The sequence below is a fragment of the Amborella trichopoda genome, chromosome 9, assembly GCF_054954075.1.
Source record: "Amborella trichopoda isolate Santa Cruz 75 chromosome 9, AtrichopodaSantaCruz75HAP2 v2.0, whole genome shotgun sequence".
Taxonomy (NCBI): Eukaryota; Viridiplantae; Streptophyta; class Magnoliopsida; order Amborellales; family Amborellaceae; genus Amborella; species Amborella trichopoda.
In genome coordinates this window covers 38,998,047-39,010,894 of record NC_142344.1, presented here as the reverse complement: position 1 = coordinate 39,010,894, position 12,848 = coordinate 38,998,047, and the positions used below count along the sequence as shown (strand labels likewise).

Here is a 12,848-nt window from a genome sequence, read left to right as displayed (position 1 = left end):
ACACAATTTTGGAGAAACCCTAGGATTTACTCCTACCTGGGGTTCAATCTTTAGGCTTCTTTTACAAGACAAAGTCTTTCTTTTTTTGAAGAGGAATGCATCAATGACTCTCCAACCCATCCATGCCCTTATTTATAGTTAATAGACACTGTGATCTCCATCTGAGTGTCTATTAACTGACCTTACTTCTGATACTATATCTGAGTCTCAATAGTCAATACATTGACTTCAAATCTAAGGAACCGTTCTTCAGGTCTTAGAGGCCTATGATCTTGATTGCTTGATGAGGTTCTAAGTTTTTAAAGCGGGAGATATTATTGATTTAGGAATCTTCATTTTAAGAGGGTTGAAACTCGACCCATAGAGTTATAAATTTCTATTGACTGGTGGGTCAAAACCCGAACCCAAATTGATATCACCTTGATTCCAAATACATCAAAAATTCAATTTCAAAGATGGAATCTCGATTCCATATATGGACTTTCGATTCCATCTTGTGTTGATTCGAAATAGGTCAGAATCTTGATTCCAAAGAGGTTAGAATCTCGATTTCATCTATGTAGGGATCTCGATTCCATTTGGGTCGCATCTCGTTTCCTATAAAATAGGAATCTCATTTCGCGCAATTCTCCTTACACGAACGTCAATTCCGAAAATGAAAATCTTCTAGCTAGCCGCGCTTCTGCGATTCAGATGTCTAAAACGATTTGGATTCTCAGGTTTTTCCAACAACAATGTTCCCACCTTAGATCTAACTTCTAACCATCTAAGGTTGACTTTTCAAACTTGTAACAAACTTTGACTTTTCAACATCCTAGTCACCAGGGGAAATATTTAGAAAGTATCTTGTGAGATCTTTGGAATTAAACTACACTTTGAAGTCCAAACTTGAGTGATATGTACCTCCCATGAGAGAAAGGACTTCCCCATGCACGTTCCCTCATGTTTGAGTCCACGTGGGCCCGATGGCCAGTGGGCTCAAGGGGTCTCACGTGTGATTCGTGTAGTCCTCAAGTGGTCCACAAAAAGAGATCAGTAAATTTCCAAAAATTCAATAATACTCCGTGAAATTTACTTCTATAAAAAAAATTATTTAATTCTGAACATACCCTTACTTCGGAACAATTTTTTAGTTCAAAAGTATCCTTGTTCTGAAACATATTTTGCTATACAAGTTAAGGTGACTAATTAGAGAAAATAAATCCTTATTTAATTTTCTCAATAAACTAGGAAAAACAACTTTAAAACCTTAGAAAAGTTTGCTAACATTGAAATTAGATCCTACTAAAGGCATTCCATGACTACCCTATGACCACATCTGGAGCCCAAACCAACTCAATAGACCTATAACCCACATGTATCCCATTTAAGGAGCACATTATTGGACTATCGAAGCAGGTTAAGCATAGAAGTTGTCATAGTCCACACGGAGCCAGAGCTTCCAGTTGCTCTCCTCAAGGATAAGGTTAGGGTGTGCACACAGACCAAAAAAACTTGTATAGGAGTTTCCAGGTTTCCTCGTGCGCGGGATCCTGTTTCAGGCACATGCATTCTAACTATCACACAAACCCAACAAAACTCTTAAAGATCATACAGGTCTGATGCAACCAGCAGCACAATGCTGAGGTGTTCAGGTCTTTGTCCTCATATCCATCCCACACCAAAGGAGCCTCTTTCATCTCTTGCCAATCAACTAGTACCCACCCTGGCTGGAGCTGACCTCAACAGAGTACCCGTATTAAGCATAACCAGTCTAGGGTGAGGGTTTACTCATCTAGCCAAGACCTAGTCACCCGCCAAGGTTAGAGTGATGAAGCCTACTATGTCCCAAAAATAGAGCTCAACTCCCTTATTCCTTCCCTTCTAAAATTACCCAAGTAGACCAGCACTCCTACTTGAATTGAGAGTAATCCATAAACATAAAGCATTGGGACACATACATGGGGACTAAACCACAGAGCTTTAATCAAAGACAAGGGTATGGGCATTTAAAGGACCCAAACCTCAGCAAGAAGGAAAAGATTCAATCATCTTACCTTGAATCCTTGTCTTATAGAAAATAATTCTTTTCAATACTAGATATTGCATTCATGGATAGGTGTTCTCGTTTGTCAGGGAAAAATAGCAGAAATTATATATTACTTAAACAATTTCCTGCATGGACAGGGGATGCAAAAGCAATTTTGTTATATTTCCTCTTTTTTGGGGGGTTATGTTGGGATTCAATCTTTGGGCATTAGTGCTGCACCCTGACCACTAAATTAATAGGTGGAACCTTGATACTGGCCTCATTAATATGTTGATAATCAATGAAATTTTCTTACTACAGTTTGTGATATTGAAACTGATAATGCTGCATTGCATTTTGAAGTATGTAGGCATGCTTAGTGGTAAATTGGCAATTCACATCTTAACTTCATTTCTTTACTTCTATTTCAGGAAAGTGCTGATAATGTGGGTCCCGATTCAATTTCTCCTTCAAAAGATGCTTTGCTTGAAGAAGCTTGTAAAAAATATGATGAGGCTACTCGAATTTGCCCTACTCTTCATGATGTATGCTTTGATTTACAGTGCGTATTTCATTAAGCATATGATTTCCTTCTTGTACTCAAGTATTTTTTTGTTTCTTAAGCTAATTCTCTTTGTCAGGATTATCCAATACAGTACATTGTGGAGAATATCAGATTGATTCCTCTTCGATCAGTGTGCAAAAACTTGGCTCAGGCATGGGACTCTACCTGTGCCTGAGACGAGTAATTCCGGCGGATCTGAGTGGACTCGCTTGAGTCATGTACAAGCTCAGAAAAGGCTAAAGGATTGAAAAAAATTCCAAATTTTGTGTTAAACATAAAAAACACAAGTATAAAGCAAACTAAACTATAAATAACAATAGCAGTCTAAAAAAGATGGAAAAAGTGTATAAAATCCAATTTAGAACTGGAAGCAATTTAGAAAATCCAAAAAAGGGGAAAATAGAGAATGGAGAACATGATAAGAAAAACTCATAAATCATCATAAAAATATCAAAATTATTTATAAAACCTTTCTTTCTAGGGATAATCGAGTACAATACTCTATATAGGTTTTACTTTATATAAAGCATTTCTGGGCTACTACCTGACAAAAATACCCCCACTCTAATATCTATGTACAAGTACACCCATTATAGACATATATATACACATACATCAACTTACACATACCTAATCACTTTGTGAGCAACTATTACAGCCATAAACCATTTCTAATTTCCTTTGTATATTAGTGAGTTTCCTCTCTTTTCTAATCCTCATAGTCGAAAGAATTTTTGAGTTTCTTGGGCTTTGGGTCTAGCCTTTTTATTTCCTTGCAGATTGGCGATGGCGAAGCTGACTCGATATGCTTAAACATTGATCTTGAACCGGTGTTTTGAAATACTTGATTTCATGATATGTGGTGCTTTAAAGCATATGCTGATATAATACATGGTCACATGGAGCCTCACATGCATGTGAAACTAGACTTGCATGCTATGACATGTACATGTATATAGCATCATTACATACTAATAGGTGTGTGTATACATGTCCACTTTAAGTCAAAACATTGGAAGCTGTATTTGCATGAGTTTCTGCACTTGATTTTGGTGTGGTCTGAGGGGGCTTAAACTAACATAATCCTATAATCTGTGTGCATAACATTCGTCTAGGAGATGGCCTCCGATGAGACTACTGAAAGGTGGACTAGGTGACCGGGCAAGTCAATACCAATTAAAAATTTTCCTACTCTTTTATACGTATTGCCACCCCGATCACTTACAAGTGTCCAAAATACAATTTTGGCTTAATAAAATAGCCAAGACCTCTCCCTTGCATGTCATTAAAAGAAAATTACATTCATCATGTAGAACTGAAAATTTCATAAAGAAGCAATAGAAGCAACAAAAAACACGAAATGTGAAATATTACTGTGTACCTTGCCTCAGGTTACCCCCAAGGTCTTTGTACACCCCAAACCGGGTCTCCTCCACCGATGGCGTATGAGATCTTGATTCAAAAACACACCTCACAATTAGGGAAGCCTAAGAAAACCCTTAGAGTGCATCACATAGGATTTCCTTGACCAAGGCTCAACACATGAGCATGAGGCGAGGACCTAGGGCTAGGTTTTGGGTGGCTGAGGTGTGCCACCCCTTAGGGTTAAACTCTTTCCTAAACCCTAATTTAGAGAAAGAGAGATAGAGATAGATAAGAAATAGAACCCCTATAGCTAGTATTTATCGACAAGAGGCTAGGGTTTCTTGGGTTAGGGTTTTGCCATCATCATGAGGTTTAATCTTGACTTTTGATCTTGGAGACCTATGGGGTGTCAACCATTCATTTTCTAAATCAGCCATCATGATTAAAAGAACGATGTGGAACCTTATCCCTCAGTTACTCTAACTCAATTCCCATCAAATGTTATGTGCAAAGAAAGTAATCAATCAATCAAAGTTAATTTCTTACACATTCATATTTTGAAATCAATCACAATCAATTTCTTTCACCATCCTATTTTGAAATCAATCACAATTAATTTCTTACACCTTCCTATAAAAAAATCAATCAAAATCTCTGTACAAAAAGGCAAGGTTTCAAAAAACGCTAGGCGGCTTGCCTGGCACCGAGCGCCTAGCACCTAGGTAGGCGCCTAGAACCTCAGGCGCCCTGTGGTGCAAATTCTTAGCATTTTTTTATATATTTACTATCCAAATGCACATATATGCATATATTTGTGTCAAATTTTGTAATTTATTCCATTTGAAAATATCAGAAGTTCGCAACATACGTTTTTATATACAAACATATCACATATCTCAGGTTGAGAATAAACTTATTCAAAATTTCAAACCATACAAAACATTTAAAGGTCTAATATGCTATTGTAAGGTCTCCAACTCTCATATTCTCCATGTTCCATATCCATAAAATAAATCATAATAACATCCAAGTCTCCAAGTCTTCAACGTTTTAACGTCAATATGGAGAAGTCCAAAATGATGGGTATAGCAATTGCCGACAACCACATCAGAGAGCTTATACCCTCCTGGGGATGTAAAGTCGAAGACCTTGGCCTTCCTCTCGGGCTGGGCAATCCGAAGAAGAGGCATTGGTCCAATGTCATTGACAAGGTTGATAGAAGTTTGGCCGGATGGAAAGGGAGATTTCTTTCCCGAGCAGGAAGAACCACCCTCATCAAGGCTACCCTTGCCAATGCGCCTGTGTATCTCATGTCTATTTTTCAAATGCCCGCTTCAGTGGCCAACCGCCTTGATCAGCTTATGAGGAGCTTCCTTTGGTCAGGACAGGCTGACAAAACAAAGTTCCACCTCATTTCCTGGGACAAAGTTTCTTTATCCAAGAAATAGGGAGGATTGGGATTGTTGCGAAAGCAAAACCTCGTCCTACTAGGAAAATGGTGGTTGCGCTTGGTCACTCAAACTGAATCTCTATGGGCGAAGGTGCTTCGTAATAAGTACAGAATTCGTGACCACACCTGGGTATTTGAGCGAAGATCATGGTCCAATGCATTAGGAGCGTGGAGGTCCTTTCTCTCCTCTCTCGCCATGTCCAAGAAATTCATCAGGCTGCACCACAGAGAAGGCACAAGAGTATACTTTTGGTCTGACCTTTGGATAGGTCATTCACCATTGAGGGAATGCTACCCTTCTCTCTACGCATTAGCAACTAAGAGAGACTCCACAATAGACGATGAATTGATACCACAGGGAGGCAGAAGACGGTGGCAACCTTCATTTAGAAGGAACCTATCTGAGGAGGAAACAAATCAGTTCCAATCTCTTTCAGCTCTCTTGCACGGAACTTTTATTCTGGTCCATGGAATAGATAAGTTGGTGTGGTCCCTTGTCCCATCAGAAGAATTCACAGTGGCCTCTTTTTACAAAAAAGTCTCTCAACCTCTTACTTTCCCTCTGAACCCCACGTCGTTTCTCTCAGGTATGGCAAACTTTAGCACTTCCAAAGGTGCAAACTTTCAATTGGTTAGCTGCCTCCCTTAAGGCCCTAACTATTGATCACTTGCAAAGAAAAGGGATCCCTATCCCCAATGTGTTTGAGCGAGGAGGAGTCCGACAACCACCTCTTCCTCGTTTGTAAGGTTGCACACGACCTTTGGGGCTGCCTATTACAACTATTTGGTGTATACTGGGTGATACCACCAACGATCAAAGATTTGCTTGCTTTGAACCTTTCCTCACAATGGCCGAAGGCTGGGAATTTTTATGGAAGGCAACAATGGCCTCAACCATTTGCACGCTCTGGAAAGAAAGAAATGTCAGAATCTTTAGGGGACAAGTCACTTTGGGCGACAGCCTTAATAACCTTTTGGGTTGGAAGAATATCCTCCTACACAGACCAAAAAAGGAAAAGAAAATAGCGGCCACCTGGAAACCACCCCCTCTAGGAGTAGTCAAACTAAAATTTGATGGGTGCCCCTTGGGTAATCCAGGCCATGCTGGAATAGGAGTCGTCTTTCGAGATCACCAACACAATGTTTTTTTCACCTACTCAGAATACATAGGTGTGCTTGATTCACAGCATGCTGAATCTCTCGCGCTCCTCAAAGGCCTGCAAAGCTTCAACAGTTCATGGGGACAACATCTTATAGCAGAGGGAGATACCCAAAACATCGTCACTTGGGCCTCCAGGAAAGCTTACCCTCCCAGGTATCTTTTGCCTTTGTATGACGAGATTGAACATATTTGCAGGGATACGTCCGTCTCATGGATGTATACATCAAGGACGTCAAACGCCTTCACGGATCTCCTGGCGAAGGACGGAGCCAACGCCCATGAGGAAGACTAGGCTTGCTACACCTTTTTGCAGCGTGTGGGCCACTTACTAGGCTACATAATGTTTTGTTCTTTTTTGTAATTTGACAGTAGACTTTGTTAGGGGACAAAACTATAACCCCATTTTTGTATACTTGGAAAAGGGGCTTTCTTATAACCCCATTTTGTATAGGGAAGGAGGGCCTATTCTTTTTTGCAGAGACTCTCGTCAACCAGGGGACTCTCGTACTTACTCTGCACTATAACTCACTCTTTTTCAATAATACATTCGTTAACGTTTAAAAAAAAAAAAAAAAACTCTCCAAGTCTTCAACAAACTGACTTTCAAAAATATAAAAAACCAGTAAACCACTCAACAAAATAGTCCAAAAAGGCAAAAAAAGTATAAACCACATAACAAAATAAAAATAGTCCAAATGTTTAAAGCCCAAACCAAGATGGTGCAATAAAGTTACTACAAAAGAAGAGAGAAGACATCAATAAGAATCAGAGTCATCATATTCATTGCTTTCATTTGCATCAAAATTGAGGCCGTCATCATCAGAATCATCACCCTCTTCAACATATTCCTCTTCATCCAGAGATTCTTCTGAATCTGCCTACTCTTCCTCTATCTCCCTCCTTGAAGTACCAGCAGAAGAAGTTGCTCGAGTGGCCCTCTTAGGATCAGAAGCTTGCCCCTAAGCCTCCTCGACCATTTCCCATATCAAACCCTCCCCATGGAAGACCTCCTCAGTACCAGGGTCACCAACTAGCCAATCTGAAGCATTCTCCATGTCTTTCGAAGAGATAGGATCCGTCTTTGGCTAGTTTTTCTTCTCCTTGAGCCTTTCATTCTCTCTAACAAAAAACTAAGTGATTGAGCTTCTTTTGCTTAAACCTATTTCTTCTCTTTGTATGCACCTATAAGGAAAAATGCATTAGTAACTACTATGAGTCTATGATCTTCTTACCTTCTATGAATCTATATTACAAAACGAACTTACAAACAAGAAAAACATATAAAATTGTAAAATAGTAAAATACCATCTCAAACGAACTCCAATTCTGCTAACAACCAGAAGAGGTAGTTGTCAAACTCAAGATCCGTATAGCCATCTTCTGGTGGTTTGGAGCGCTACTCCCATGTTGTCTCCACCATTGGGCTGCAATATGTGGGCAACCTTCATAATTAATTTAGGTGTTTAACATTATCAGAACTTGAAAGTTGAAACTTGAAAGAAAATTATAATTTATAAAACAAAAGTCAAAAGTAAACTACCTGGTTCGTCTTTGTTTCTCTGTCTTAATTCCATATCTTTCCCAAATGACATCAAAGAACACTTGTGTGAAATTAGCTCTTCAGGTGATATCTTATCTTGGATATGTGGATCGGGAATTAGTTTCTCAAGGCACTCATTAAAACCTTCCATAATTATCCCCTTTGACTCAATATCCGCATCTGCATAAAAGAATTTGGGGTTCAAGTAGTACCCCGATGATGCAATGGTCTATGGAGCTGTCTATCCCATTTGTCATCTATAATCTCCCAAATTGGGGCATACTTAGCTGCATCATTGCCCAAATTCTCTGCAATCTCATTCTTAACCCCTTCCATTGCATCATATGTAAAGCTCATGGGGTGCTTATCAACATCAACCAAGCGCAAGACCTCCACCAAGGGAAGAAATAGTAATATCGCATACTTCACCCCATGGAAAAAATATTTCGAAAGAACAATATCTTGTGCCTTCTTTCCCTTGGCATCTCTAGGCCACTTACACCTACTCCACTGCTCTAAAGCAAACATAGACCTTAATGCGATCCTCCTCTTATACATGCTCTGTAGACTAAGGTAGGTAGTGGCAAATCTAGTGATCCCAGGCCTTACTAGCTCTCTCTTTTTTGTAAACTTGCTCATCATGCTAAGGGTAAGTAAGTGACTGTATATGAAGATTGTAACCTCCTTAGATTTAAAAAGAATTCCTTTAATAATATACAATTCACCAATGGTCTCAAGCATAAGATCTACGCAATGTGCAGCGCAATGAGTCCAAAATATGCGAGGCCTCTTCTGTCTAAGCAAATGACCTGCAGCTAGATTGGGAGCAGCATTTTCTGTGACCACTTGAATTACAAGTTCCTCCCCAACCTCCTCAATACCTTTATCAATGAAAGAAAATATATAATGCGCATCATGAATATCATTGGAAGTATCAATTGAACGCAAAAAACCTGTACCCATCGGACAATTTACTAACAAATTCATGGTACTCCTCTTATCACTCCACATATCTGTCATTAAAGATACCCCAAATTTAGCCCATCCCTCCTTATGGGTCTTGACATATTCATAGTATACTCGATGTCTTTCTTCAGTAGTTGCTCTCCAATCTCATAAGGAGTTGGACCCTTCAAACTTGGGCCAAATTGCTCAATGCCCAATTGCTTTCAACATTGTATGGAAGCTATTCAAGCGAGCAGTGTTAAAAGAAATGCCCGCATGGTAAAACCACCGAGCAATATACTGAATCACCCTGCCTCTATCTTCATTCTTAAATCTATTTTCAATTATCACTTGTTTTTTCCCTTTACCCCCTTGCCTTTCGCAATTACTGTCTCAGGGCTAGGTGTAAAAAACTATCTATAGGCCCTCTCATGCAAGGTTTCTTAGACTCAAAAGCCCTCTTGTTCTTAGAGCTCTGAGTACCAACCATGGCTACCTCTTCTTCCCCCTCTTCATCATCTTCTTTAGTGTCAATATTATCATAAAAAACATGGACCCCTGACTTTAATTATGTTATATCCTTTTTTTTTTTTGTAATTTTTTTACTCTTTTCACCTTCAATGTATTCACAAATTTCTTTCTTTACAATATTTGGGACTTACTTACATGGTGCGACATCACCTCTAATACTGGCAAGATGTTTCTTAAATCTATTTATGTCGGCATTAGAAACATGTCCACAGAAATTGCATATAATTTTATTCCTGTCATTCACAATATTTCCATCCCGGATCTCCATCCCTACTATACCCCACAAAAGACATTTCAAATTGGAAAAATAAAACTCAAATAAAGATTATGGACTGACATTTTCTACCCAATCTTTGATATTTGATGTTGGTTACCTCAATCGAGCTACAAATCAACTCAAAAGTCTTCTAATGCCACCAATAACACCCTAAACATAATTTCAATGAGAAAAGAGAACTTTTTCAATCCACAAAAAATACTTTCAATTCTCAGAAATTACTTTAGATTCTCATAAATAAGTTTAGAGATTGAGGGTTTCTATTTTTCACTTTGGGGGGTTAAAAAATAAACCCTATAACATTTTTATACAAACTTGGGGGTCAAAATGACCCCTTTTGCCCTTTTGGGTGAATTTAACAATCGAAAAAAGCCTTACGGCTTTGGGCGCCCGCCCAGGTACAACCACCCGTAGAGGGCCACCTGGGTCGAGGCGTGCGGTTTTTTTGTTCAAGCCGTCTAGGCGGGCGGCTAGGCGTCGAGCGGACCGTTTTTTTAAACATTGCAAAAAGGTTTCCTAAAATATCAAGTTAACGTTGGCATAATTGCCATCTTTTAATTTAGGAAAGCATGGAGGAGGTGGGTGGCCATGTGGGCCTCACACCGCCCACAATATGGTGGGCCCAATGAACCAAATGGGCCCCCAATACGTTAAACATAATTTTCAGATAATAAAATAGTTTTAATAAAACCTCCAAATATTTTATTTTTCTTTCTGATTAAATTAAATCCAGGAAATTGATTTTTCTCTGTTTAAAAAATCATATTTCTATCAAATAAAAATACCTAGAGAGGTCTAAAAAATTCATTTTAATTATTTGAACAATAATTAAAACATATCTAAGAAAGTTTGATGGGAATTGGATCCATAGAGTTAGGATTACGACAAATACGCTGAGGACTCCATCCTCTTTAGAGACCGCATCTCACTGTACCGTCTCAAACTGACTCAATCGATCCCATGACCCACCACCCATTCTAGGGGTTCATGATTGGACCATCAAAGTCAACCAATAAGTGGAGAAGATATGATCCTTGACCATGGATTACAAGTCCCTCCCTGAGGATAAGTCCAGGGCCTATTTCTGCAAGATGCTCCATGGGTCCTTCCAACATAGTCCAGTGTTGTAGGGAGTCATCTCTTCTGCACATGTACACATCACACACCCTTATCTAAAGGTTGCTTCCTTGGTGGCCATCTAATGTACATGCCATGTGATGGTAATGATGAGGATTTAGGCTCTTGTCCTTTTAGGCCATCTATCACACACAAAGAACAAATCCATGTCCTCTGGTCAACTGTCCTGTGCACATCTTCGACCTCATCTAGGGATAACGCCATGTCGAAACCCTTATTGGTTGTGCTTATATGATGCCTAGGAGTACGGGTTTTGGACTTCACATTTAGTCATAGCTAGTCAAAACTCAAGTGAGTCTAAGGCATTGTTAATGTGCTATAGTCCAAGCTGGACTATACTCCTATTTGAATAATTCATTATATATATTCAGTACATGCTCTCATAAGGTCTTTAAATGGCCACAAAAACCCAACAACTACCCCTTGTATGCATGCACACATGTACATACATGTGAATGTAAGCAAACTAGGTATATCTGTGTTTGTGTACACATACACATCAAAGTATACGTGTAGCCAATGTTCAAGAAGGCGGATGCGGCCGACTAAGCAGCCAGGGGTTGGCCCTAAAGGAAGGGGGTTGGGTAGGGGCCATATGTTATTTTGTGTGTGTGTGTATGCGCATGTGTACGTATGTGTGTGCATGAGGTCTCGCATGAAATTCTTAAAGATCATCCTCTTTTTTTTTGTCTTTTGGATCTGTATTTGTGAGAGAGGTCTCGAATGCTTGGAGGATAGGGGAGAGAGAGAGAGAGAGAGAGAGAGAGAGAGAGAGTGTCTATGTGAGAGTTTCTTCTTTTTCTTCTTCTTACATGTAAAAGAGAGAGCACACTGGTCCATGTGTATCTTTGTGTGTGTGTGAGAGAGAGAGGCTCCACATCGAACACTTGGAGTCAATTATTTTTCTTATTCTCACATGTAGAGAGAGTACATGAACGAGAGAGAGAGAGAGAGAGAGAGAGAGAGAGAGAGAGAGAAGGGCAATTCCAGGCTTTTTTTTGTTTGGGAGGATTTGGAATTTTTTTTTTTGCTTTAAGGGATGGCATTAGGTGGGCGCCCTGACCGCCTAGGCGCCCGCCTTAGGCATGCTTGCCCAGACCCCACTGCCTAGGCTACATCTAGACAGTTTGTAGGCTAGGCTGCTTAGGCGGCAGAATTTTCATTCATTACATGTATCTGAGTCAAGTGTGAGAAACCAATTTCTGAACAAGAAAGCATGCATCTACGTATGCATGCTTTGAGTTAACTCACATTTTCCTGAGGCCAAAACAGGAAAGGCTTGTTCCTTGTATCTATAATTGTTAACTGTATTTGATTAATAAAAAACTTGGGATACACAATTATCTTTCTGATATACAAAATTGTAGTCTACTTTGAACACTAGGACTCATCGCAAGACTGAGTTAACTGCTTTCGTTACTCCTTTGCATGTGAGTCTGTCTCTCCGCTGCACTCCCTCAAGAAGTAGTAAAATACAATAGATATATCATGGATATGGTGCTTGTCTACTTCCCCAACTAATCACATTCTGTTCCATTTTTGCTCCATCCACCTTAGACCTAGGACATACCAATATCATGTTACTTGAAGTTTGGCTAACTTGTTTGAAATATTATTTTGTCTGTCCAGAAAGTATGTAGATTGTTACATACATATTTTCATCTTTGGTTGCTTGACATAATATTGGAGGTTCTTTATTTGTTTATGTGCTAGGGCCTAGAATAAGAATCGAGGGCATGCTATATTTCCTGGCTCATAATCAACTTGGAGTCTAATCATTGATTAGAAGTTAGAACTGGACTTGGCTGTGAAATTGGTGACATATTATTTGACCATGTTTGTGCATTGATTATTGAATATCATCAATT

The 12,848-nt window shown here is 39.3% G+C and overlaps 1 protein-coding gene across 4 annotated transcripts in view; it reads left to right on the top strand.

The window, feature by feature from the left end:
- Positions 1-12,848, top strand: part of LOC18438886 (Tetratricopeptide repeat (TPR)-like superfamily protein) — a 52,315-nt gene that overhangs the window by 19,112 nt on the left and 20,355 nt on the right. For 2 of the 4 annotated variants that reach the window (XM_006849064.4, XM_088847772.1), the window contains exon 4: positions 2,440-2,553. In XM_006849064.4, coding sequence (XP_006849127.3) covers positions 2,440-2,553 — 114 coding nt within the window. Of the gene's footprint in view, positions 1-2,439; positions 2,571-12,848 lie in introns of all 4 variants that reach the window. The other 2 variants (XM_088847774.1, XM_088847773.1) reach the window with 1 other exon arrangement.